This window comes from Dermochelys coriacea, chromosome 5, assembly GCF_009764565.3.
Source record: "Dermochelys coriacea isolate rDerCor1 chromosome 5, rDerCor1.pri.v4, whole genome shotgun sequence".
NCBI classification, from domain to species: Eukaryota; Metazoa; Chordata; order Testudines; family Dermochelyidae; genus Dermochelys; species Dermochelys coriacea.
Window position 1 is genome coordinate 20478249 of NC_050072.1, and position 27110 is coordinate 20505358.

The 27110-nt window shown below is 39.5% G+C and overlaps 1 protein-coding gene across 6 annotated transcripts in view; it reads left to right on the forward strand.

The window, feature by feature from the left end:
* Positions 1–27110, forward strand: part of WDR7 (WD repeat domain 7) — a 376297-nt gene that overhangs the window by 59823 nt on the left and 289364 nt on the right. For all 6 annotated transcript variants that reach the window (XM_038402296.2, XM_043515275.1, XM_038402295.2 and 3 more), the window contains 4 exons: positions 2084–2332; positions 3994–4214; positions 13813–14008; positions 24675–24889. In XM_038402296.2, the coding sequence (XP_038258224.1) occupies positions 2084–2332; positions 3994–4214; positions 13813–14008; positions 24675–24889 (881 nt within the window). The remainder of the gene's footprint in view (positions 1–2083; positions 2333–3993; positions 4215–13812; positions 14009–24674; positions 24890–27110) is intronic.

Here is a 27110-nt window from a genome sequence, read left to right on the forward strand (position 1 = left end):
GTTGTCCCCAAATGTGAAAGAGTTATGGGTGAGGACAAAGTCACAAAGTTCAGCCACCAGGTTAGCCGTGACATTATCGGGGATACTGTTCCTGACGGCTTGTAGTCCATCTTTGTGTGGAATGTTGGTGTAGAGGGCTTCTACATCCATAGTGGCTAGGATGGTGTTTTTAGGAAGATCACCAATGGACTGTAGTTTCCTCAGGAAGTCAGTGGTGTCTTGAAGATAGCTGGGAGTGCTGGTAACGAAGGGCCTGAGGAGGGAGTCTACATAGCCAGACAATCCTGCTGTCAGGGTGCCAATGCCTGAGATGATGGGGCATCCAGGATTTCCAGGTTTATGGAGCTTGGGTAGCAGACAGAATACCCCAGGTCGGGGTTCTAGGGGTGTGTCTGCGCGGATTTGTTCTTGTGCTTTTTCACGGAGTTTTTTGAGCAAATGCTGTAGTTTCTTCTGGTAACTCTCAGTGGGATCAGAGGGTAATGGCTTGTAGAAAGTGGTGTTGGAGAGCTGTCTAGTAGCCTCTGGTTCATACTCCGACCTATTCATGATGACGACAGCACCTCCTTTGTCAGCCTTTTTGATTATGATGTCAGAGTTGTTTCTGAGGCTGTGGATGGCACTGTGTTCTGCATGGCTGAGGTTATGGGGTAAGCGATGCTGCTTTTCCACAATTTCAGCTCGTGCATGTCGGCGGAAGCACTCTATGTAGAAGTCCAGGCTGCTGTTTCGAGCTTCAGGAGGAGTCCACCCAGAATCCTTCTTTTTGTAGTCTTGGTAGGAAGGTCTCTGTGGGTTAATATTTTGGTCAGAGGTGTGTTGGAAATATTCCTTGAGTCGGAGACGTCGAAAATAGGATTCTAGGTCACCACAGAACTGTATCATGTTCGTGGGGGTGGAGGGGCAAAAGTAGAGGCCCCGAGATAGGACAGATTCTTCTGCTGGGCTAAGAGTATAGTTGGATAGATTAACAATATTGCTGGGTGGGTTACGGGAACCATTGTTGTGGCCCCTTGTGGCATGTAGTAGTTTAGCTAGCTTAGTGTCCTTTTTCTTTTGTAGAGAAGCAAAGTGTGTGTTGTAAATGGCTTGTCTAGTTTTTGTGAAGTCCAGCCACGAGGAAGTTTGTGTGGAAAATTGGTTCTTTATGAGAGTATCCAGTTTTGAGAGCTCATTCTTAATCTTTCCCTGTTTGCCCTGGAGGATGTTGATCCGGTGGTTCCGCAGTTTCTCTGTGTGTGTATATCAATCTACCCTCTGTTTTTTCCACCAAATGTATCCGATGAAGTGAGCTGTAGCTCACGAAAGCTTATGCTCTAATAAATTTGTTAGTCTCTAAGGTGCCACAAGTACTCCTTTTCTTTTTGCGAATACAGACTAACACGGCTGCTACTCTGAAACTTCTGATCAGGTGCAACCAGTGCTGCATTGTGTTCCTACAGCAGTCCTCTTTCAGATGAGATGTAGAGTTGAAGTCTTAGTTGTGTTTTGTCATTGAAAAAATTTAATAGTACTTTTCACAAGATTTAAAGGAGTTAACTGGAGTCTCTTACTAAATTCCATGTCTGTTAATTGCCATTCGTCTAAATAAGTTCCTTTTGCAGTTTAAGTTGGATACGTTCTTTTTCAATTTCTTTCTCAAACTCTGGTCTAGTCTTTCTGTGTGCTAGTAGAGTTGAGTGTTTAAAATTTGAAAGTGACTGACTGCATTGTTGTGAAAAGAAAAGGAGTACTTGTGGCACCTTAGAGACTAACAAATTTATTAGAGCATAAGCTTTCGTGAGCTACAGCTCACTTCATCGGATGCATCCGATGAAGTGAGCTGTAGCTCACGAAAGCTTATGCTCTAATAAATTTGTTAGTCTCTAAGGTGCCACAAGTACTCCTTTTCTTTTTGCAAATACAGACTAACACGGCTGCTACTCTGAAACCTGCATTGTTGTGGTAGGTGACTTAATCTCCAATATGTGTTTTGTACTTACTTCCAAGGGTGTTGTAAAATTTACTAATATTGATAAAGGGCTTTGAGATCTTCTCAAGACAGGTGCTGTAATTATTTTAATCACTTTTTTTTTTTAAACAGGACTGCAAATGCTAACTTCAACTTCTCTGCAAGAAGCTTTTTGTAAACTTACTCCTTGTCCGGCTGGAATTATAGACCAATTAAGCTTAATACCAAACAGTAATGAACCACTTAAAGTTACAGCCAGCGTGTATATCCCAGCACATGGACGCCTGGTTTGTGGTCGTGAAGATGGAAGCATTGTTATTGTGCCAGCAACTCAAACTGCAATAGTTCAGCTTCTGCAAGGAGAGCACATGCTCAGGAGAGGTATGTAAGCAAACATTAGACATGCATAGGTGAATTACAAAATGTGCTGGTCGGCTGCAAACAATGTTGAAATAAGTAGGAATTGTGGAAAGTCACTTTTCAGCATCAGGTGCTTTAACGAATACAGCATCAGGTGCTTTAGCGAATAGAAGATAAAAAGAGAGCCATTTTTACAATACCCTTGATAATCCCTACATTCTTTTATATCCGGAGAAATCTAAATAGTGAACACAAGCTGGCTCCTAGCTCATGTCATGCTGTCTGGAGTGGCTCACAACTGTTGGTGTCTACCTCATAGCAGACTATCAGAAAACAGGGTAGACACCACAACGTGGTGTCGTGTTCTATAATTAGATTTCACCAAACCAGTAACAAATGTGAACTCCTGGATCACTATACCAATCTTACCGTGGAGTCACAGACAGTCCCCTTAGACTCTCCAGTCTATCTTGCCACCCAGGCAAACTGGACTTTGTGATAAAAGGTCATTTACAGCAAAAATCACACCACATCAGGTTGTTCCCAGCCCCAAGAGACCAATCACTTACCTCAGATCAATTGATACTCTAGATCTTACACCAAAGGCAATGCTGGTAGCCAGTTCTATAAACTAAAAGTTTATTAGATAAGAAAAGGATATGAGAGCTACTGAGAGATTAAAGCAAGTGAAATATACGCACAGGTGAGTCACAGTTTATAATTCCAAATGGTGGCAGTGATGTAATAAACTGCCAGTTTCCCAAAAGTCTTTTCCGGGTACCCAGATTGTCTCTAGATATCACCACTTTGCATCTGGTACACTTCCCTGTAACAGTCCAGAGATGAAGGATATTTCCTTGAATCCATACTTACAGCTTCTTCTCACAGAAAACAAGCCACCAGTGTCACTGCCCACGTGGGCTTTTCCTTTGATGGTAGAGCATGATGAATGCATTTTGAGTCTTTGACCTTTAATCATCACACACAGTAACCACTTGCTTTGCAATTAGCTCTTTTCTATTAGAGTTCTTCATTTGCATTCTGCAAGGTTTCTTTCTTCTTTGATAGGTTATTTAGATACAGCGGTACACACAATATAAATGTTTGCTACTACATTATAACAGGATGGGGTAGGGGAAGCTTCCTAACAGTGGGGGAGCCAACAGTGCCTGAACCGTGGCCCCACCTCCTTGCACTGCCCGTCCCCCCCAGGGGCCCCACTCCCACACTGGCTTTTCTCCCACAAGACCCTGTTGAACTCCTCTCCCCCTCCACCCTGGTCACGCGTCCTTATGGCTTTTAAAAAGTGGGAGGGCCATGGTCCGCTGGCCTACTCTGTTCCAACCCCCCTGTAACAGATACAGATAAGTGAAAACAATGCAAGTAACATCCCATTGGTTTTCATGAAGTTTAAACACCAAATACACTCTTATACATTTACCAATCACTGTGGTCTATATTAATAAACAATAAACAAGTGAATTGGCCTGTCATGAGCTGGTACCTGGTCTACCAGTGTCACAACTAGTATATCTGCTCAAGGGGTGAGGAAGGAAGGGTGAAGATTTGAGAATTTTCCCTGCCTTTTTTACCACTTCTGCTAAAATTATACTCAGTTTTGTAATTTAAAAATATTGTTGAACTTTTAAAGTTATTAAACTTTTTTTTAAATTATTTCCCAGGTTGGCCACCTCACAGAAATCTCCGGGCTCATCGGAACAAAGTTACATGTTTACTGTATCCTCATCAGGTCTCATCTCGTTATGACCAAAGATACTTGATCTCAGGTGGTGTGGATTTCTCAGTCATTATATGGGACATCTTTTCTGGAGAAATGAAACACATCTTCTGTGTCCATGGTGGAGAGATTACACAGCTTCTAGTTCCCCCAGAAAACTGTAGTGTAAGTTTATATTAAATGTACACTAGTATCATGGCTTTGCCACTTGTCTATAATGCAGTCCTCCAAGAATTATATTGACGAAAACCTTATAATGAGTGTGCGTATATACAGACATTTTGGACAAAAACAAACAAAATTTACTAAATTGAGAGACGTGTCAGTCAAACTCAATTCACATTGACATGTATAGGTGCTAATTGTTAGGAGCAAAGTGAAATTATTTCATGATTTTGCTTTTTTAGTTGAGCAATTAAGACAGTAGTTCATTAACTGACAATTAAACTTTGTCTGACAAACAGATGGTAGTATGTTTGGTATATTGCTTCAATAGTGAGCCAGGTGTTTTATAAGAAGCATGAAGACAAAGTCTCTGCCTTTAAGATATTACAGTCTGAATAGACAACTGGTAGATGGGTGAAGCGATGCAGAGGGAGAAGTGCTTATCTTGTTAGCTCTGTGATTTTGTTTAATATTTTTTTAAATGTTGCTGTCTAATTTAGCTCACTTTTATTTATTTTTTTTAAGAAATGAGGAGTCAGGTGGCACCTTAAAGACTAACAGATTTATTTGGGTATAAGCTTTTGTGGGTAAAAACCCCCACTTCTTCAGACTTTTTTTTTTTTTCAAGTGGTTTTTTACCCATGAAAGCTTATGCCCAAATAAATCTGTTAGTCTTTAAGGTGCCACCGGACTCCTCGTTGTTTTGTGGATGCAGACTCACGTGGCTACCCCTCTGATACTTTTATATTAAAGGAGAAGTCAAGCATTTTAATACATTTGAATGAAGTGGGTTTTAAGGAAATATTATTAAGTAAAAGAGTGAGCTGCTGGTTCAGTGTTTTGATAATTGAAGTTGATTTATAATTAAAACTGTTTTTACACAAAATACACACACACACACGTAAATATAGATATACGTATATGCAAAATATATTCTTGGGGCTTGTCTATACAGTGAGTGACAAGCTGGGGTGTAATATGTAACACTTTAGCCTGTCATAAAGTAGCTGTCTGTGTAAACCCTACTGCAGCACGCTAAAAATCCCCTAGTGCAGTTTCCCCTGGAGGGGAAGTGAGGAGCCTCTGAGGAAGGTAGTGCAGAAGACTAGAGCCACAAAGTCATCAGAAGAAAGGAAGGAGGAGCAGAAGGGGAAGGGGAGCAAGGAAGTGTAACTGCTGCTGGTTCAGTAGGAGTGTTGGCTGTCTGGAAAGGGCATGAGGAAGACACACAATAGCAAAGGTCCCAGACAGTGCAGTGGAGGCAGTAGTCATTGATTTTGGAGGTGGGGTGCCCCCACTGCAGTTGAGTGGTTTTGTTTTTGGAAAGAGTTTATTTTTGGGAATGGGAAGGTTGGGGTGAATAGGGACCTAAGGTAAGTATTGGGGGTATTCTTGAGGAGCATAGAGGGGAAGGAGGGAGAGAGATGGGGGCGGAGGTTGTGTTTCTTGGGGATACTGGGAGCTGTGTATGATGGGAAAGATGGGCTGAGTTCCCGGGGGCTGGAGGTTTCAGGAAAAGGAACCAACTGTTCCCTTCAGAGATTGGGGCTGAGGAATGTGCTTGCAAAAAGGGATGGGGGCTAGGTGAGGGTTAAAGGCAGAGATAGGTGGGTTTCTAAGGGATGGAGCCACTAAAGTAAAATTTGAAAAAGAAGGTTCTCTCTTCTCTTTCCAAGCCCATCTGGTACTTTGAATAAATGGCAGAGCACTTTGGAATCTAAAGTTTGGGTTAAGGACTTGAGCTGAGAGCTGCTTTTAGGCACCCAGTTCAGTAGTAGAAGAAGGGTGTATAAATGGACATTGGGGGTTAAAAGAAGAGCAGCTTGAAGTAACTTTTCCCTTCCTGGTAGCATTCCTTGATATTTTGTAATACTTTTTTTTGTCTGGGGGCTGAAAAGGTTGGGTACCACTGGAAGGAAGTCATATGACCTTGCCAACTTTCTGCTATCTACATTTTTTTCTCTTCCTTTAGTTCGGCACTGCTCTTGGCTAAGCAGTTCTGCTTTATTCTTGTTCATTCCCATACTCATAATTAAGGCTAAGGTTTTGTCATGGATATTTTTTAGTAAAAGTCAGGAACAGGTCACGGGCAATAAAGAAAAATTCATGAAAGCCCATGACCTATCCGTGACTTTTACTAAAAATATGTGTGACAAAACAGGGAGCTGTGGGGGTCCCCACACCACTCCAGGGGACACGGCTAGGTGCTGTGAGGCTGCTCTGGGGCACCCCCTGCGGTGGCTCTGAGCTGTGGGGCATCCCGGCCACCCATGGTGGCTCCAACCTGCAGAGCACTCCCACTACGGCTGGGAGCTCGGGGCCCGCACAGTTCCTAGTTGTCACAGGCGGAGGGCGGACCCTGCTGCAGCTCCCAGGTGCTGCCAGCTCAAGTCATGGATGTCTCTGGAAGTCACAGATTCCATGACTTCTGTGACCTCTGTAAGAAAATCGTCACCTTTATAAACTCTACCAAACTTCCCTTCTAAACTAAAATATTTTGCTGAGAGTGAACTTTTTATGGTCAGATTTTAGAATCCCTGCCAAAAAAAGAAAACATTCACAATAAAACTACTTACAACTAGGGCTGTCGCGTGATTAAAAAAATTAATAGCATGATTAAACAATAAATAGAATACCATTTATTTAAATATTTTTGGATATTCTACATTTTCAAATATAAAAATGTACAGTGCTCACTTAATATTTATTTTTGATTACAAGTATTTATACGATTAAAAAAAACAAAAGAAAAAGTATTTTTCAGTTCACCTAATAAAAGTAATGTAGTGCAATCTCTTTATCGTGAAAGTTGAACTTACAAATGTAGAATTATGTACAAAAAAACCTGCATTCAAAAATAAAACAATGTAAAATTTTAGAGCCTGCAAGTCCACTCATTTTTCCTTCTTGTTTAGCCAATTGCTCAGACATACAAATTCGTTTACATTTGCAGGAGATAATGCTGCCTGCTTCTTGTTTACAATGTCATGTGAAAGTGAGAACAGGCATTTGCATGGCACTGTTGTAGCAGCTGTTGCGAGATATTTACATGCCAGATGCGCTAAAGATTCATAAGTCCCTTCATGTTTCAACCACCATTCCAGAGGACATGCGTCCATGCTGATGACGGGTTCTGCTCAATAACAGTTCGAAGCAGTGCAAATCGGCACGTGTTCATTTTCACTATCTGAATTAGATGCCACCAGCAGAAGGTTGATTTTCTTTTTTGTAGTTCGGGTCCTGCATCTGAGTGTTGCTCTTTTAAGACTTCTGAAAGTATGCCCCCTACCTTGTCCCTCTCAGATTTTGGAGGGCACTTCAGTTTCTTAAACCTTGGATCGAGTGCTGTATTTATCTTTAGAAATCTCACATTGGTACCTTCTTTGTGTTTTGTCAAATCTGCAGTGAAAGTGTTCTTAAAATGAATAACATGTGCTGAGTCATCCTCCAAGACTGCCATAACACGAAATATATGGCAGAATGCGGGTAAAACAGAGCAGGGGACATACAATTCTCCCCTCAGGATTTAAGTCACAGATTTAATTAATGCATTTTTTTTTAAACGAGCGTCATCAACATGGAAGTGTGTCCTCTGGAATGGTGGCTGAAGCATGAAGGGGCATACGAATGTTTAACATATCTGGCACGTAAATACCTTGCAAATGCCTTTGCTCGCTTTTTGGTGACGTAAATAAGAAGCAGGCAGCATTATCTCCTGTAAATGTAAATAAACTTATTCTGTCTTCGCGATTGGCTGAACAAGAAGTAGGATTGAGTGGAAATGTAGGCTCTGAAGCCTACAAAACATTGTTTTGTTTCTGAATTCAATTATGTAACAAAAAAAAATCAACATTTGTAAGTTGCACTTTCACAGCAAAGAGAATGCACTACAGTATTTGTTTGAGATGAATTGAAAAATACTATTTCTTTTGTTTATCATTTTTGCAGAGCAAATATTTATAATACAAATAATACACATTTTGATTTCAATTACAACACAGAATACAATATAAAAATGTAGAAAAACATCCAAAATATTTAATAAATTTCAATTGGTGTTGTATTGTTTAATAGTGCGATTAAAATGGTGATTAATTGCAATTAAAATTTTTTAATTGCAATTAATTTTTTTGAGTTAATCGCATGAGTTAACTGCAATTAATTGACAGCCTACTTACAACCTTAACTAAAGCAGGACAAATGAGTTGCTGTGTTTTGTAATAATTACAAAAAAAAAAACCCTTAAAAATTCTATTTCACTCGCTTCCCCCCCACCAAATGTTCAAGATTGGCATCCTTTTTAAGAAAAAAAAATACATGCAGCATATTGATTTGAAGCAAAGGTGGTAATATCCTCTACAAAACTAATTTCACAAATGGAAGGATTGCTGCTAACTGAATGACCAGTTCGGTTGTGCTGGTAGTTTAAAGCACATCAATAGATGTGCTTAAAGACCAAAGGGATATATAAATAGTGAAGGGGGTAGGGGGTATGAGCATATTTGCTGAATGCCTGGCAAACATCCATTTTGTTGAGCATTTGAGAGCTAACCACATTATGTGCTGATCACTGAATCATAATATCTCTGTTTACATGGTTCATTAAAGCTTCACTTAACCTTTGACCAGAGCACTACTATTTATTGTGGTATGTATGCAGATTACACCTTATGGCATGCTAAGTGAAAAGGAATTTTCTTTCAATTATTTTTTAAATCAAACTATATGAGATCTACAGTCTGACATGAAACACTGTTTGTTTCTTTAAGATGTTGTCAATGTGTGGATTTTTCATATGTGGATTATTTTTCTCTCATTTTTTAAAATAACTATTTATATTTTTACACCAAAATATAATGGATGAAGAAGAGTAATAAACATGGATTCTGATTTTAAATGAATGATTTTTAGTGTAGGCTTTTTATTTAAATGTAGACATTTTTAAAACATAGTTTAATTACACTTTCACCAATGTGCTAACTTTAGCTGCACCAAGGAGCAAGCCAGCCTAATGCAACAGAAGATGTTTCCCATGGTCTTAAAATTGTATTCCAGAAGAAAAAATAATGAAGAGGGTGAGGGTCCTGGGTACAGGATTTTGTTCCTTTGAAAAAGAACTTTCTATTAAAATCTTTTAGAAGGTTATAATTGGACAGGAAGCTGGATAAATGTAGAGTCAGCATAAATGCATGAAGAAGAAGAAGAAGAATTTTTCTTATATATAAAATGCCTTCTTTCACAGGATGCAAAATATCATTACAAATTATAGGTACATTGCTACTGAAATGCATGTTCAAAAATAAAACAATGTAAAACCGTAGAGCCTAAAAGTCCACTCAATTCTATTTCTTGTTCAGCCGATCGCTCAGACAAACAAATTTGTTTGTTTGTAGAGATAATGCTGCCTGCTTCCTGTTCAAAATGTCACCTGAAAGTGAGAACAGGTGTTCGCATGGCACTGTTGCAGCCGTGTCGCAAGATATTTACATGCCATATGCGCTAAAGATTCATATATCCCTTCATGCTTCATCCACCATTCCAGAAGACATGCATCCATGCTAATGACCGGTTCTGCTCGATAACGATCCAAAGCAGAGTGGACCGATGCATGTTTATTTTCATCATCTGAGTCAGATGCCACCAGCAGAAGGTTGATTTTCTTTTTTGGTGGTTCGGGTTCTGTAGTTTCCGCATCTGAGTGTTGCTCTTTTAAGACTTCTGAAAGCATGCTCCCTGCCTCGTCCCTCTCAGATTTTGGAAGGCACTTCAGATTCTTAAACCTTGGATCAAGTACTGTAGCTATTTTTAGAAATCTCACATTGGTATCTTCTTTGCATTTTGTCAAATCTGCAGTGAAAGTGTTCTTAAAATGAACATGTGCTGAGTCATCATCTGAGACTGCTATAACATGAAGTATATGGCAGAAGCATCAAGAAGTGTAATCAGCATGGAAGCATGTCTTCTGGAATGGTGGCCGAAGCATGAAGGGGCATACGAATGTTTAGCATATCTGGCATGTAAATACCTTGCAATGCTGGCTATAAAGTCCCATGTGAACGTTTGTTCTCACTTTCTGGTGACATTGTAAATAAGAAGTGGGCAGCATTATATCCCATAAATGTAAACAAACTTGTTTGTCTTAGCGATTGGCTGAACAAAAAGTAGGACTGAGTGGACTTGTAGGCTCTAAAGTTTTGCATTGGTTTGTTTTTTGAGTACAGTTATGTAACAAAAAAAAATCTACATTTGTAAGTTGCGTTTTCGTGTTAGAGATTGCACTACTGTACTTGTATGAAGTGAACTGAAAAATACTATTTTGTTTATAATTTTGTTTTTTACGGTGCAAATATTTGTAATAAAAAATATAAAGTGAGGAGTGTACACTTTGTATTCTGTGTTGTAATTGAAATAAAAATATTTGAAAATGTAGAAAAACATCCAAAAATATTTAATAAGTTTCAATTGGTATTCTATCATTTAACAGAGCAATTAAAACTGCGATTAATCATGATTAATTTTTTTGAGTTAATCATGCGCATTAACTGTGATTAATCGACAGCCCTAGTAAGTATGCTTTCAAACTGGAGAGGTATCAGAAAGAATGATCCTCACAAGATTTTATGGCATACCTACTATAATTCTGATGGCTTTTGATGCTCTGTTGTTCAGCACTGGTCCTGATCTGTGCCCTGTATGGGCATGTAACTCCCTTTGATGTAGAAGGAGGGTTGTGATTTTTATAGAGTTTGAAGTGTGCATTGTGCTCTGCAGATACCAAAGAATTCATAGGCTAAGTTCTTGATCCCATTGATATCAAAACTCACGTATACTTTGGTAGGATAAGAATTTAGCTTATTCTGTATATTCTAAATTATGTTTATGCAGCAGTCACCAGACTGTGCTGTAATTTACTACCAGGATTAGGTATTCATTGGTAAATAGAAGATATATCTTGTATGAATGGAGTTCTGGAGATAATGATTATTATGGGGGCTTGGGGTCTTATACTGGTTCAGCTGCTATTGTAAAATGACTACAACCTAATTCAGAATTCATTTGTTGTATGCCTGCTGCCATTCTTTAGATCAGTATTTCCCAAACAGTGAGTCCAGACATACCAATGGGTCGTGGGAAGTTTCTAGATGGATCGTCACATCTAGGGCTGTATTAACTCATCTCTGAGCCCTGGCAGAGGCAAGCGTATACTTCTCCTGCCCCAATGCAATTGGAGAGCGAGCCTGCCCCACAGTTACCCTGCAGTGGTAGTTCCTGTCCCGTGGGGCTGGGCCCCACTCTGGGCATTGTGACCTGGTGCTCAGGGTCTCAGTACCACTCAGAGGGCAGCCAGGTGAAACCTGACTGGAAAGCCAAGCCCAGCCCTGTGGGATAGGAACTGCCATTGCAGGATGAGTTCAGGGTAGGTTTGCTCTCCAAACTCCCTCCCTGCAGTCCTCCTCTCTGCTGGGATTAGGGTTGTGTTGATGGAGTGGTCTTTGCATGTATATAATGGTGGGTTGCAAAAGAAGGAAAAATGCAGTTTGTGGGTAACCTTAGTGTAAAATTTGGGAACCATTGCTCTACATGCATATAGAAAAGTTAGTCATACATTACGATAATAATAATGAACATTATGTCAACAAATTATACTAAAATAACTTAATTTACATGTGCCATAACACATTTATTTGGTTTCAGAGTAGCAGCCATGTTAGTCTGAATTCACAAAAAGAAAAGGAGTACTTGTATTATCTTAGAAACTAACAAATTTGTTAGTCTCTAAGATGCCACAAGTAATCGTTTTCTTTTTACATTTATTTGGGTACATGATGTTATTTTAATCTCAAGAGTTTACTCTAGAGTTGCTACTTAGAATACACCTTGGTACGCTTGCAGGCGGTTGGATTTGTTTTGATTTTATATTCTAAAGTTCCTTCTGTCTGTTTTCATCTGAATAAAATTGTATGTGCCAGTCTCTCAAAGTACTATGGCCTTGATTTCGGGAAGCATGTGTTTCAATATATCCCTGTTCAGAAAAAAAATTTACGCACATGCTTAAGTGCTTTTCTCAGTCAGGGCCTGTATCTGTTGTGGCAAACAATACACAATGATGTAAATACTTAGATTCTGTATCATTTACTTTAATTGTTACTGGATGTTTATGACTCCATTCAAGTTATAGCCGTTTAAAAAATTAACACTTGCCCAAAATTAAATGTAATATTAAATGTAGTTTGCAATGATGCTTGAATTTAAAGTAATAAAAAAAATGAAATGGTTCAGCAGTATCTTGCTTATAGTCTTTCTTTCTATTCAGATTATTTCTGATGGCTTGTCTCTATATGTTGATATATTGATTAGTTATAAAGGCACATTTTTGTGTTTTCAATTATGCAAACATTAAAAGAACCACAGCCAATGGTAATAAAGAATAAGATTGGTTTTTTTTACAGAGAATCTTGTTTTGACAATTCACCTAAACACTTACTAATTGCAAATTGAAAGTGTCAGGAATAATATATGCTTGTTTGATAGAAATTCCCCTTTGTCAGTTGTGTGTTTTGACCTTTTAAAAAATAGGAAATCAGTTGGAGGCGCAAATACCTTCTTCCTATCATTTCCTCTCCTACAACAAAGTTGTGAATTAATAGATTTACTAAAAATACGGTTTTAGGCTCTGATTTTACAAATGGTTTTAGGCAGACCCCCAAGGAAGTCAGTGGGAAGCTGCATTGGATTTATAATTGCAAAGCTCCTTCCTGGATCAGGGCTGTAGTGTCATTCCCTGTATTGGCTCATGTTTAATGCTATAATATAATAAAATGAAAACAAGATTCTTTTGAGCATAAATAATCTCTATTTGCTTGGAAGGTGAACTATTTTGTCAAATGGCTGAATTGTTTTTAAAAGACTACAAAACTGTTCCAAGACATGCTTATTTCTTGTTCTCATTGCATTAATTTTGCAGCTTTTCAGAAAACATTTCAGTAAGTGCTTGGATGAGATGCACTTTAAAAAAAAAAAGTATTTAAACCTTACCTCAATTTTTTTCTAAGAAGGAAAAATGCTAGATAACTTCAGTGATCACTTTTTAAGAAAAAAAAAACGTATAATATATCAAGGTATGAAAAGTTCAGAGCCTCTTAATTAATGTTAGTTAAGTAACATCGCTGGTTTTGTATAGTGATTTTCAGATACTTCCATACTGAGACTCTTGTAGCATTAAGCAATATAGGAGAGGCAGGATGTTCATTATCCCCTAACACCTGTTCACAACCTGCCTGGATAAGCAATTATGTTCAAGTGGTTAACAGGTGACTTCCTAAATTCTGTTCCCAGCTCTTCAATATGCGCAATCTTTAGCAAATCACTTAAGTTCTCTTGGTGAAATCCTGCACCCATTAAAATCAAATGGGAATTTTGCCATGGACTTTGATGGGGTTAGGATTTCACTCTCTGTGTCTTATCTGTAAAATGGGTATGGTAGTAATTACAAAACTCACAGATTGCTGAAGTTTGTTTGTTACTTAGATCTCTGATGAAGAGTGATATGGAAATGTAAAGTAATCTTATTATGATCAAGACACGTTTTATTTTTCAGGCAAGAGTCCAGCACTGCATCTGCTCAGTAGCCAGTGACCACTCAGTAGGACTTTTGAGTTTGCGAGAGAAAAAATGCATTATGCTGGCATCTCGTCACCTTTTCCCTATTCAAGTAATAAAGTGGAGGCCTTCAGATGATTACCTGGTGGTGGGATGTTCGGACGGATCAGTGTACGTTTGGCAAATGGATACTGGTAAGGTCAAGTGCAAGAAACTGAAAAAAATATCCCTTCCTTTGGAGCTAAATTCTACTTTTTTGGGATATGTTCTAAAAGGTTTGTCTAGCTTTCCATCTGCAAGACAGATTGGCATGATATCAAACATACATTATCACATTACCTTTGGGAAATATGGCTCTCTAAATATGGAGTATGCCTAGGATTCTTTGGTGCCACAAGCTCTTGCATACATTCCAGTAGTTGAAACCAATAATTAGTTCTTGATTAGATTTAGAGAAATACAGTTAGCCGTGGTTATTTTTCCCCCCACTTAATTTCTTATTTATCTTTAGAAAAGCTAATTAATGCACTTGGGCTGACAACTGCTGGACACACTGATGGAGACTTCAGTAACTAACTGTTTGCGTTTGTCCTTAAACTTGAAGTAACTGCTGAGTAAGCACGGTCTATTGGTTAAATCAACAGGACTTGGAGTCAGGAAATCTGAACTTTTATTCCCAGATCTGCCATTGACTTGTACGATCCTAGGCAAGTAACTTAACCTCCCTGTGGTTCAGTTTCCTTATCTGTAAAATGGGGGATAATCATATTTATCTACTCACGGGGGTGCCGTAGTTGATTTATAAAGTGCCTTAAGATCATATGATGAAAGATGCTCTGTAAGATGTTCTACAAAGGAAAAAGGACACTAAACTATCTAAACTACTATATGCCACAAGGGGCCACAACCGTGGTTCCCTTAACCCACCCAGCAATATTGTTAATCTATCCCACTATACTCTTAGTCCAGCAGAAGAATCTGTCCTATCTTGGGGCCTTTCCTTCTGCCCCTCCTCCCCCACAAACATGATAAAGTTCTGTGGTGACCTAGAATCCTATTTTCGACCTCGCTGACTCAAGGAATATTTCCAACACACCTCAGACCAACATACTAACCCACAGAGACCTTCCTACCAAGACTACAAAAAGAAGGATTCTGGGTGGACTCCTCCTGAAAGTCGAAACAGCAGACTGGACTTCTACATAGAGTGGTTCCGCTGACATGCACGAGCTGAAATTGTGGAAAAGCAGCATCACTTGCCCCATAACCTCAGCTGTGCAGATCACAATGCCATCCACAGCCTCAGAAACAACTCTGACATCATAATCAAAAAGGCTGAAAAAGGAGGTGCTGTCGTCATCATGAATAGGTTGGAATATGAACAAGAGCCTACTAGGCAGCTCTCCAACACCACTTTCTACAAGCCATTACCCTCTGATCCCACTGAGGGTTACCAAAAGAAACTACAGCATTTGCTCAAGAAACTCCCTGAAAAAGCACAAGAACAAATCCCGCATAGACACATCCCTGGAACCCCGACCTGGGGTATTCTATCTGCTACCCAAGCTCCATAAACCTGGAAATCCTGGACGCCCCATCATCTCAGGCATAGGCACCCAGACAGCAGGATTGTCTGGCTATGTAGACTCCCTCCTCAGGCCCTACGTTACCAGCACTCCCAGCTATCTTCGAGACACCACTTACTTTCTGAGGAAACTACAATCCATCGGTGATCTTCCTGAAAACACTGTCCTGGCCACTATGGATGTAGAAGCCCTTTACACCAACATTCCACACAAAGATGGACTACAAGCCGTCAGGAACAGTATCCCCGATAATGTCACGACTAACCTGGTGGCTGAACTTTGTGACTTTGTCCTCACCCATAACTCTTTCACATTTGGGGACAATGTAGACCTTCAAATCAGCGGTACTGCTATGGGTACCCGCATGGCTCCACAGTATGCCAATATTTTTATGGCTGACTTAGAACAACGCTTCCTCAGCTCTCGTCCCCTAATGCCCCTACTCTACTTGCGCTACATTGATGACATCTTCATCATCTGGACCCATGGAAAAGAAGCCCTTGAGGAATTCCACCATGATTTCAACAATTTCCATCCCACCATCAACCTCAGCCTGGACCTGTCCACACAAGGGATCTACTTCCTGGACACTACGGTGCTAATAAGCGATGGTCACATAAACACCACCCTATACTGGAAACCTACCGACCACTATACTTACCTACATGCCTCCAGCTTTCGTCCAGACCACACCACATGACCCATTGTCTACAGCCAAGCTCTATGATATAACCACATTTGCTCCAACCCCTCAGACAGAGACAAACGCCTACAAGATCTCTATCATGCATTCTTACAACTACAGTACCCACTGCTGAAGTGAAGAAACAGATTGACAGAGCCAGAAGAGTACCCAGAAGTCACCTACTACAGGACAGGCCCAACAAAGAAAATAACAGAACGCCACTAGCCATCACCTTCAGCCCCCAATTAAAACCTCTCCAATGCATCATCAAGGATCTACAACCTATCCTGAAGGATGACCCATCACTCTCAGAGATCTTGTGAGACAGGCCAGTCCTTGCTTACAGACAGCCCCCCAACCTGAAGCAAATACTCACCAGCAACCACACACCACACAACAGAACCACTAACCCAGGAACCTATCCTTGCAACAAAGGCCGTTGCCAACTCTGTCCACATATCTATTCAGGGGACACTATCATAGGGCCTAATCACATCAGCCACACTATCAGAGGCTCGTTCACCTGCGCATCTACCAATGTGATATATGCCATCATGTGCCAGCAATGCCCCTCTGCCATATACATTGGCCAAACTGGACAGTCTGTATGTAAAAGAATAAATGGACACAAATCAGATGTCAAGAATTATAACATTCAAAAACCAGTCAGAGAACACTTCTTTGGTCACTTGATTACAGGCCTAAAAGTGGCAATTCTTCAACAACAAAACTTCAAAAACAGACTCCAACGAGAGACTGCTGAATTGGAATTAATTTGCAAACTGGACACCATTACATTAGGCTTGAATAAAGACTGGGAGTTGATGGGTCATTACACAAAGTAAAACTATTTCACCATGTTATTTCTCCCCCCCCACGCCACCCCCTACTGTTCCTCAGATGTTCTTGTCAACTGCTGGAAATGGTCCATCTTGATTATCTCTACAAAAGGTTTTTTCCCTCCGCTCTCCTGCTGGCAGTAGCTCGCCTTACCTGATTGCTCTCATTACAGTGTGTATGGTAACGCCCATTGTTTCATGTTCTCTGTGTATATAAATCTCCCCACTGTATTTTTCACTGAATGCATCCAGTGAAGTGAGCTGTAGCTCACGAAAGCTTATGCTCAAATAATTTGTTAGTTTCTAAGGTACCACAAGTACTTCTTTTCTTTTTGTTCTAAGTAAGTAAGTAAAAGATGGATAATACTCAAAATTAGACCTTTGAATTCAATTGGAAGCATTTAAGAGGATGAGAATGAGTTTTAAATAGCAGAACAAACAACAGTGTATAAAAGTGATAGATATGATGTAGAAAATTATATATTCTAAGCTGTTACAGACATAGAAAGGAAATAAATCAAAATACGTTTGCGATGTTCATCTGTGGAAAGTTCTCATTAAACCTACCACTGTAGTGAATCAGTAATACGCACATCTTCAGATGGACAAAAAGAAAAGGAGTACTTGTGGCACCTTAGAGACTAACAAATTTATTAGAGCATAAGCTTTCGTGAGCTACAGCTCACTTCATCGGATGCATTTGGTGGAAAAAAGAGAGGAGAGATTTATATACACACACACAGAGAACATGAAACAATGGGTTTATCATACACACTGTAAGGAGAGTGATCACTTAAGATAAGCCATCACCAACAGCAGGGGGGGGAAGGAGGAAAACCTTTCATGGTGACAAGCAGGTAGGCTAATTCCAGCAGTTAACAAGAATATCAGAGGAACAGTGGGGGGTGGGATTGGGAGGGAGAAATACCATGGGGAAATAGTTTTACTTTGTGTAATGACTCATCCATTCCCAGTCTCTATTCAAGCCTAAGTTAATTGTATCCAGTTTGCAAATTAATTCCAATTCAGCAGTCTCTCGTTGGAGTCTGTTTTTGAAGCTTTTTTGTTGAAGTATAGCCACTCTTAGGTCTGTGATCGAGTGACCAGAGAGATTGAAGTGTTCTCCAACTGGTTTTTGAATGTTATAATTCTTGACGTCTGATTTGTGTCCATTCATTCTTTTACGTAGAGACTGTCCAGTTTGGCCAATGTACATGGCAGAGGGGCATTGCTGGCACATGATGGCATATATCACATTGGTAGATGCGCAGGTGAACGAGCCTCTGATAGTGTGGCTGATGTGATTAGGCCCTATGATGGTATCCCCTGAATAGATATGTGGACAGAGTTGGCAACGGGCTTTGTTGCAAGGATAGGTTCCTGGGTTAGTGGTTCTGTTGTGTGGTGTGTGGTTGCTGGTGAGTATTTGCTTCAGATTGGGGGGCTGTCTGTAAGCAAGGACTGGTCTGTCTCCCAAGATCTGAGAGAGCGATGGCTCGTCCTTCAGGATAGGTTGTAGATCCTTGATGATGCGTTGGAGGGGTTTTAGTTGGGGGCTGAAGGTGATGGCTAGTGGTGTTCTGTTGTTTTCTTTGTTGGGCCTGTCCTGTAGTAGGTGACTTCTGGGTACTCTTCTGGCTCTGTCAATCTGTTTCTTCACTTCAGCAGGTGGGTACTGTAGTTGTAGGATACCATCATAGGGCCTAATCACATCAGCCACACTATCAGAGGCTCGTTCACCTGCGCATCTACCAATGTGATATATGCCATCATGTGCCAGCAATGCCCCTCTGCCATGTACATTGGCCAAACTGGACAGTCTCTACGTAAAAGAATGAATGGACACAAATCAGACGTCAAGAATTATAACATTCAAAAACCAGTTGGAGAACACTTCAATCTCTCTGGTCACTCGATCACAGACCTAAGAGTGGCTATATTTCAACAAAAAAGCTTCAAAAACAGACTCCAACGAGAGACTGCTGAATTGGAATTAATTTGCAAACTGGATACAATTAACTTAGGCTTGAATAGAGACTGGGAATGGATGAGTCATTACACAAAGTAAAACTATTTCCCCATGGTATTTCTCCCTCCCACCCCACCCCCCACTGTTCCTCTGATATTCTTGTTAACTGCTGGAATTAGCCTACCTGCTTGTCACCATGAAAGGTTTTCCTCCTTCCCCCCCCCTGCTGTTGGTGATGGCTTATCTTAAGTGATCACTCTCCTTACAGTGTGTATGATAAACCCATTGTTTCATGTTCTCTGTGTGTGTGTATATAAATCTCTCCTCTGTTTTTTTCCACCAAATGCATCCGATGAAGTGAGCTGTAGCTCACGAAAGCTTATGCTCTAATAAATTTGTTAGTCTCTAAGGTGCCACAAGTACTCCTTTTCTTTTTGCGAATACAGACTAACACGGCTGCTACTCTGAAACTTCAGATGGACAGTTAGCCTGGATGACCTGATTCATCACATTGTTTTTGGTGTGGGGGAAACATTACAGTAACAGATATTTTCCCCTGATGGGGAAAGAAGAGGTGGTTTCTGAATTGCAGGGAAAAATATGAAATGTACTAGAAGGGGGGAAGGAACGCACATCATGAGGTCTTATGAAATATAATTGGAGCAATAAGAGGACAGGGCATTAAGGTGAAAATGTCTGTGTGGAACCAGATTCATCCAACGTAGCAGATGAATGTAGCAAATTGTGCAAGGTATTTTTCGTCTTTGACAGTCTGTGAACTTCTCTTCAAGGAAGATCTTTCTTCATATCTGATGATGTAGCCAAGTTTTGTTGCTGTGTTGCTTTTCTCTCAATACACGATACCAGGTAGAAGCAGGAGGAAGTCCTGCAGCTGTGCCTTCTATTTATCATTGCTTCACAGTCTGAAGTAGAAAATAACATCATCTATTGGGTTATGTTGATCATTTCACATACAGTTCAGTGTAAGAATGTGAATTATGCTTTTGTGTACCAGCAAAGCTTTGCTTACTAAGATGGAGACAAAGTTTGTACTGCCCTGGCCTCCATCTGTGTTTCCAGTAGGGAAAGAAGCAGTTTAAAATCATACTGTGAGGGGGTACAAATGAGCTCCATGTGAGGGGGTTTCTGCAAGGAGGTAGTGAATAAGCACAGTTGTCTGGCTACTATGCTCATGGCTTTTCCTGGCAACTTCCACTCACTTTTGTGGTTGTGCTGGCCTCTGGCCACCCTGGTGTAGGAGAGGTCGTGGCTTCTTGTTTTGCTTCAATCCTTCATAACCATTTCAGTGCCCGGGCTCTCACCCACAGTTTAAATCCTGGTGTAACAGGGGTTACGTAAGACATTAATAAGCTTCTCAAACATCATTAACTGAACTGATACATATAATATTCCTGCTATCAAAAGTGTTTCCACAGTAGGATGTGGTTTAATATGAAAAGCACTTATTTCTATTAATTGAGATTATTGAGTTAGGGAGAAATAGGCTGGGTTTTTTTACTTTAAGATAAGTTATCAAAGCATCTTATCTAGAACTGGAGCATGATTTTTTTTAAAAAAAATACCCAGGTTGCAAGCAATTTTTTAAGTGATCTTATTGTAGGTATGTAATTGTCCAAATTGGAATTTGGCAAGGATACCATAACATTTCCATCTTTGCAAAATAACAAAAATTTTAATAATCACCATGACGGGCTGGATCACAGAAACCCCCTGGGGATTGCCACCTGATGTGCCAAGACTACTTCTGCTCCTGCTTTCCTGCCCTGTCAGCTTAGGATTTTAGTGCCCTGCCTGATTTTGAGCCAGACCTGCTAGCCTGCTGCAAACCCAGACCCAGTCTGAACCACATCCCCTAACAGCTATAGGCTTAATTGAAAGCAACTTATGAAGTGTTCCTGTCCTTAACACTCAGATGCCCAATGGGGTCCAAACCCCATATAAATCCATTTTACTCTGTATAAAGCGTATACAGGGCAAAATCATAAATTGTTTTTCCTCTATAACACTGATATAGAGATATGCACAGCTGTTTGCCCCCCCCCCAGGTATTAATACATACTCTGGGTTAATTAATAAGTAAAAAGTGATTTTATTAAATACAGAAAGTAGGATTTAAGTAGTTCCAAGTAGTAATAGACAGAACAAAGCGAATTCCAAGCAAAATAAAATAAATCATGCCGGTCTAGTCTAGTTCAGTAATAAAACTGAATACAGGTAAAATTTCACCCTTAGAGATGTTTCAATAAGATTCTTTCATGGACTGGACTCCTTCCTAGTCTGGGCACAATCCTTTCCCCTGGTACAGCCCTTGTTCCAGGTCAGGTGGAAGCTAGGGGATTTCTCATGATGGCTCCCCTCTTTGTCTGTTCCACCCACTTATATATCTTTTGCATAAGGCGGGAATCCTTTGTCCCTCTCTGGGTTCACACCCCCTCCTTCTCAATGGAAAAGCACCAGGTTAAAGATGGATTCCAGTTCAGATGACATGGTCACATGTCACTGTAAGACTTCATTACCCACTTGCCAGCACACATGTATACAGGAAGACTTGCAAGTAAAACAGAGCCATCTGCAGCCATCCTGGTTGATGGGAGCCATCAAGATTCCAAACCACCATTAATGGCCCACACTTTGCATAACTACAATAGGATCTCAGAGTTATAGTTCATATTTCTAGTTTGATACAAGAGCGATACAGTTGTACAAATAGGATGATCACACTCAGTAGATTATAAGCTTTGTAATGATACCTTACAAGAGATCTTTTTCATGAAGCATATTCCAGTTACATTATATTCACACTCATTAGCATATTTTTATTAAATCGTATAGAGTGCAACCTCACAATCACTCATAGTCCCAACTTACTAGTCAATAGCTATTAGCCAGGATGGGCAGGGATGCAAAACCATGCTCTGTGAAGAGTCCCTAGCTTCTGTTTACCAGAAGCTGGGAATGGGTGACAGGATGGATCACTTGATGAATACCTGTTCTGTTCATTCCCTCTGGAGCACCTGGCATTGGCCACTGTCAAAAGACAGGAAGAAAGTGGCTAAAAGATCAGTCATCTACCAGATCATATACTGGTCAACCATTTCTGTCATAAACAATATCCTACTGTGCAAATATCCCAGCACCCATTGTTCCAATATTCCAAGTTCAGTACAGGAGTAACTGGGTGAAATTTAATGTCCTCTGAGATCAGCTTGAATGTATCGCTAGGAAGGTACTGGGAAAAAGAACTGGAAACATTTTTTCCTATAAATTGGGACTCTTCGTAATGTCAAATCTGAAAAGGACTTCAAAGAACATCTTAAATGTCTTTAAAAAAATGAAATGTACTATTGGTCCTAATAAATATTTCAGAGTTCCAGTTTTGAAGTCACGTTTAATCTAGTCCCACACTGTAGTTAAAGACATTTACCTTTGTACTTTGACAGGCTGCTGGTAGGTACATTATTCTCTTTTGAGGAGAAGTCGTGGCATAAAGGGCATATTCAGTTATGTTTTTTATATTCTTTAAAAAACATTGGCTTTAAAAACTTCAAATATGAAGTCGTTTGCTACTTGTATAGCAGCATCTCACTATGGTACTGGCCCAGAAAGAATGCAAGTACCAGCAACTTTCTAGAGAAGGCATAGTGGCCAACATATTCAAAAATGGATGGCTAAAGCTAGAGATGTAGATAAAGTGACATATTTTTTTCAAAAGCTCTGAGTACCCAGCATCTCCTATTGAACCATCTTGAAGTATAGTTTTGCACTGAGGGTGTGCCCGTGGACGTGCCTATATGCACATATATAAAATTACATCCTGTTTAATGAAAGTAAAAATTTCAAACACAAGTGCTCAAAAGTTAGGAAATGCCAGAATTAAAGTTGCTTGGGAAACATTAATTCAGACTAGGGTGACCTGGTGTCTCGATTTTATAGGGACAGTCCCAATATTTGGGACTTTTTCTTATATAGGCTCCTATTAGCCCCCCACCCCGTCCCAATTTTTCACACTTGCTGTCTGGTCAGCCTAATTCAGACCCTCGTGAGACACTAGATTGTAACCCAAGAGAGCTGGGTTCTATTCCCAGCTCTGCCAGACTTTATCATCATGCATACTCACAAGGGGCTGAATTAGTGTTGCTCAAGCAACCTAGATTCTGGCACTTATTAACTTTTGAGCACTTAACTTTGTTTTTTAAAATGAATGTGCCAAATCTGTGTACACAGCTATATTATCAAGTAATAATTAGATACTACTGATCTCCAGAGTTGGGAGTACAACCTAACAATCCAGGCATCCAACATTCCACTGTGATCTAGCAAATATATGTGTAAGCCACTGGCCAGCATGTGTTGTGCTTCCTTCTAGTGGTTAGCCTACACAGAGGATAACACACTACTCCTGCTATTAGTACTCCTTTATGTCAAATGGTAGAGCTTGTGCTGTGGATTGAAAGGTCCTGGGTTCAAAACCTGTTGAAGGGCTCCTAAAATCTATTGGAAACTCCTACACCCCTGTGGGGAGGGGCAACCCACAGAATGAGAACCTGTGTCTTATTCATACATTCACAGCTGCACTGCTTTTTAGAATGAATGAGACTTGTCTCTAACATAGTAGACTCAGACATCTATTGCCAGAATGGACCTAGTGCACTCTCTATTATCTGATCTGCAAAATTTTGTGGAATACTTGCCTGCTTCCCAAGTTAGTGTTGAGGACTTGTCAGTAATAAATTCAGTGAAATGCACAGAATTATTAATACTGGTAAGTGGAGTCGCTGAGATTAGAACTTCTGGTTTCCTTGCTTCCAGGCCAGCACCACTGCCCATAAAATAGTGAGATGGTGGCGGTGGCTGCTGCTGCTGCTGTGCCCCGTCTGGAGCCAGAGCTTTATGAGGCTGTGGAGCATGCTCAGTGTAGATGGAATGATCAGAGACTTTAGCAGCAAGCCTCTTAAAAGGTCTACTGTGTACGTGCAAATGGCAGTGTTCAGAGTTTTTTATAATTTAGCACTGGGGCAAAGGAAAGATTATCAGCCTGTCATATTTCAAGTTCCTGCCTCAAAGCATGAAAGCACTAGAGCTCTTAACAACATTTTTCATCAATTTCTTTGAACACTAGCAGAAGTTTGTTCATTTGTTTTTTTCACTAACCTCTTTCTCAGAAATGGCTGAGATGTTTTTGCTTAAACTAAAAAATCTAGTCTGAGAGAAAGCATGGAAAACTTAACCACAACAAATAAAGTCTCACAAAGTTATAAGTAACTGGAAACAGGCTGGTAATGGAAAGTGTTAGGCAACTGTAAGTGTTGCTACTGACTTTGCCTATGATAAAAATCAAGTGTAGCGTTTGTGATTTTTACATCCTATAATTGCAAGGAAATTTAGGAAAATCCTACCACATTAGGAATATTAGTCACAAAAGTCATTAGGTTACTATTGCGATACCACTGCCAAGTGTGTTGACTAATGGCCTCGTGGTATACTCACTCATCTTTCTATAGCCATTTGTTGTCTCTTGTTTTATACTTAGCTTGTAAGCTCGTTGGAGGCAGGGACCATGTTCTTGTGCGGCTCCTCACACACTAGGGTCCTGCTACATGGCTAGGGCTCCTAGGCATGTTAGTAATATAAATAATAACAGGTCATCTTAGGCATTACAGAAAATACTTCAGAATAGGTGACTGCTTAACATACGCTTTTGACATTTTTGAATTGCCTGTACTAAAATAATGCATTTAATTATTCACCTTCTATTTCAAGGTGCACTGGATCGTTGTGTGATGGGGATAACGGCAGTTGAGATCTTGAATGCTTGTGATGAGGCAGTTCCAGCTGCAGTAGATTCCCTTAGCCACCCAGCTGTCAATCTAAAACAGGCTATGACTAGACGTAGCCTTGCTGCTCTAAAAAATGTGGCCCATCAGAAACTACAGACTCTTGCTACAAATCTTCTGGCTTCTGAAGCATCTGACAAAGTAAGGTTTTTGTTTGTTTTTAATGCAATAGCTGGAACGTGTTTGTTTTGTTTGCCATAACTGAACCTATGTAGAAAATCTTAATCATTTTAATCTCAAAGAGCCCGATCCAGCAGCCTTTAAAGTTAATGGAAAGACTCTCACTGAATTCAGTTGGCTTTAGGTCAGGCCCAAAAAACAGATGTCCTTTGAGGCTATTAAAATGAATTGAAGTTGATTAGAACCTTCTGTAGCTTCTAACATAAAGGGTATTTATCCAGAATTAAATATAAACCAAAATAAAGACGAAAAAATACACATTGTTTTAAAATTTGAAGCAAATTAATTAAAATGACATCTGTTTATGGGAATCCAAACTCGAATCTTTTTATACTTCATTAGAAGAAGAATTTGAGTGCCTCTTATAGTTTAGAGATTCATTTTAATATACATTGATTAACTGTCCTTGTATCTGCAGCTGCTTAAGTGACAGGTTAAAATATGTTGTTTCTCTAAAACAATATGGGTAAATTCCACTACTTTTAAAAGTGTGCTATGAGTTACGCTTTGGTAGGATTGTTATATATAAAGTACGAAGCAGATGCTTAGAGTACTTGTTATATAGTTTAGAAACCGGTTTATTTTTCAGATGATGTGTTTGAGGTTTAAAATATTGGCCACACTGAAACATGTCAATTGTACATTTTAAATATTCTTTGTAGTACCTGTATTTTATAATTAACTTAATAACTTTCATTTTCACTTGAATATTGCAACTGAGTGACAGGATTTTCATATGCTAATATTTTTCCCTGCCTGCCATATTGGCATTTTGAGATTTATGGAATTTCTTCATAAGGTAACTAGTGTAATTTATATTTATAATAAAGATTGAAACTTAGTTTTATTCTTTTTATTAAATACTTTGCAGTGCACAGTAGATGTCAACACTGCAACTGATTTGTAAATATCAGAATGTCTGTTAAGATGTATTAACAGTTGAGTACACCAAGAATCGACTTGATAGAAATAGAATCTATTTTTAATCTATTTTAATTTATATATAATAGTACGTATTTAAATTCCGAACTATTTCCTTATCCCATCTGAAAAGAGAGCAGGGAGGGAAGAAATATATTATGTCTAAAATTTTGAAAAATAAGTTTTACTGTGACATTTATGAAACACTTCTTGTAAGTGGTCATGGCTCATTATGTGATTTTTTTTTTACAGTCTTGTCTATCTCAGTTTTAATAGCACATTTTATAGTGCAATTAGTGATAAAAGCCCCTGATGTGAAACTAGTGTTTATGTATAGCTTGTGAACATATTCAGTCCTTCAGCAATGATAATTGTTGCCTAGTCTACAAGGAAAACAATTATAGAAGGGGGTTGGGGGGAGAAGGAGTCTAAGAAGCTAAAGGCTGCTGGGGGATAATCACTTTATGAAAAATGTATGCTGACAGAATCATTGGGGATTTCTCTTGCCACTCTTCACTCATTAGGGATTTCTTTCACCACTCTTCTATGTAGAGATTGCGGGTCTCTTTGAGAGAAATCTTAGCAAAGAGACATCTTCTTGATGACTTCAGCTTCCTGACTATATGGCAAAAGAGGTTCAGAAAAATAACTGAAAAATTGTAGTGGAGGGTGGCATAATATATTTTTTTTCTGTTGGGAAATGTGCACATAGTGTGGTGAATGTTTTACCTTCAGTGTTTTTGTTAGCAAACTTAAATCCAGAATATTTAACGTCATGGGTGTGGTAATTGACTACTGTGATGCATTTGATGATGACGATGTATCTTCGAAAATTCAGAGCACCAAAATCCAGTGTGCTTTTGATTTATACATTTTGCTATTTTTTTACTTCAGAATACAGTATTTGAATTATTGTATTTGTCTTAAGCTTGTGGTGCTCATATAGACTGTACTTCGAAAAATCAATCACATTTTCTTTGTGCAACACATACACATCAGGCATGCTCTGGCTTTCAACACGGACTTTATTGGACCGGGGGGAGAGAGGGGGAAAATCTTTAGTGGTACAGTGTTTTTTAATTTCAAAACAGTTTTAACTCCCTTTGGAAGTCTGAGTACACATAAAGCGTTGATAGTTTTAAGAGAAATTTAGAGTGCTGTGGTAAAAGTATGGAGCTCTGCAAACGTTAAACTTCCTCTCAGTTTGATTTAATAAACACAAGTAACAATTGGTTTCAATAGAAATCATAGTAGAACATAA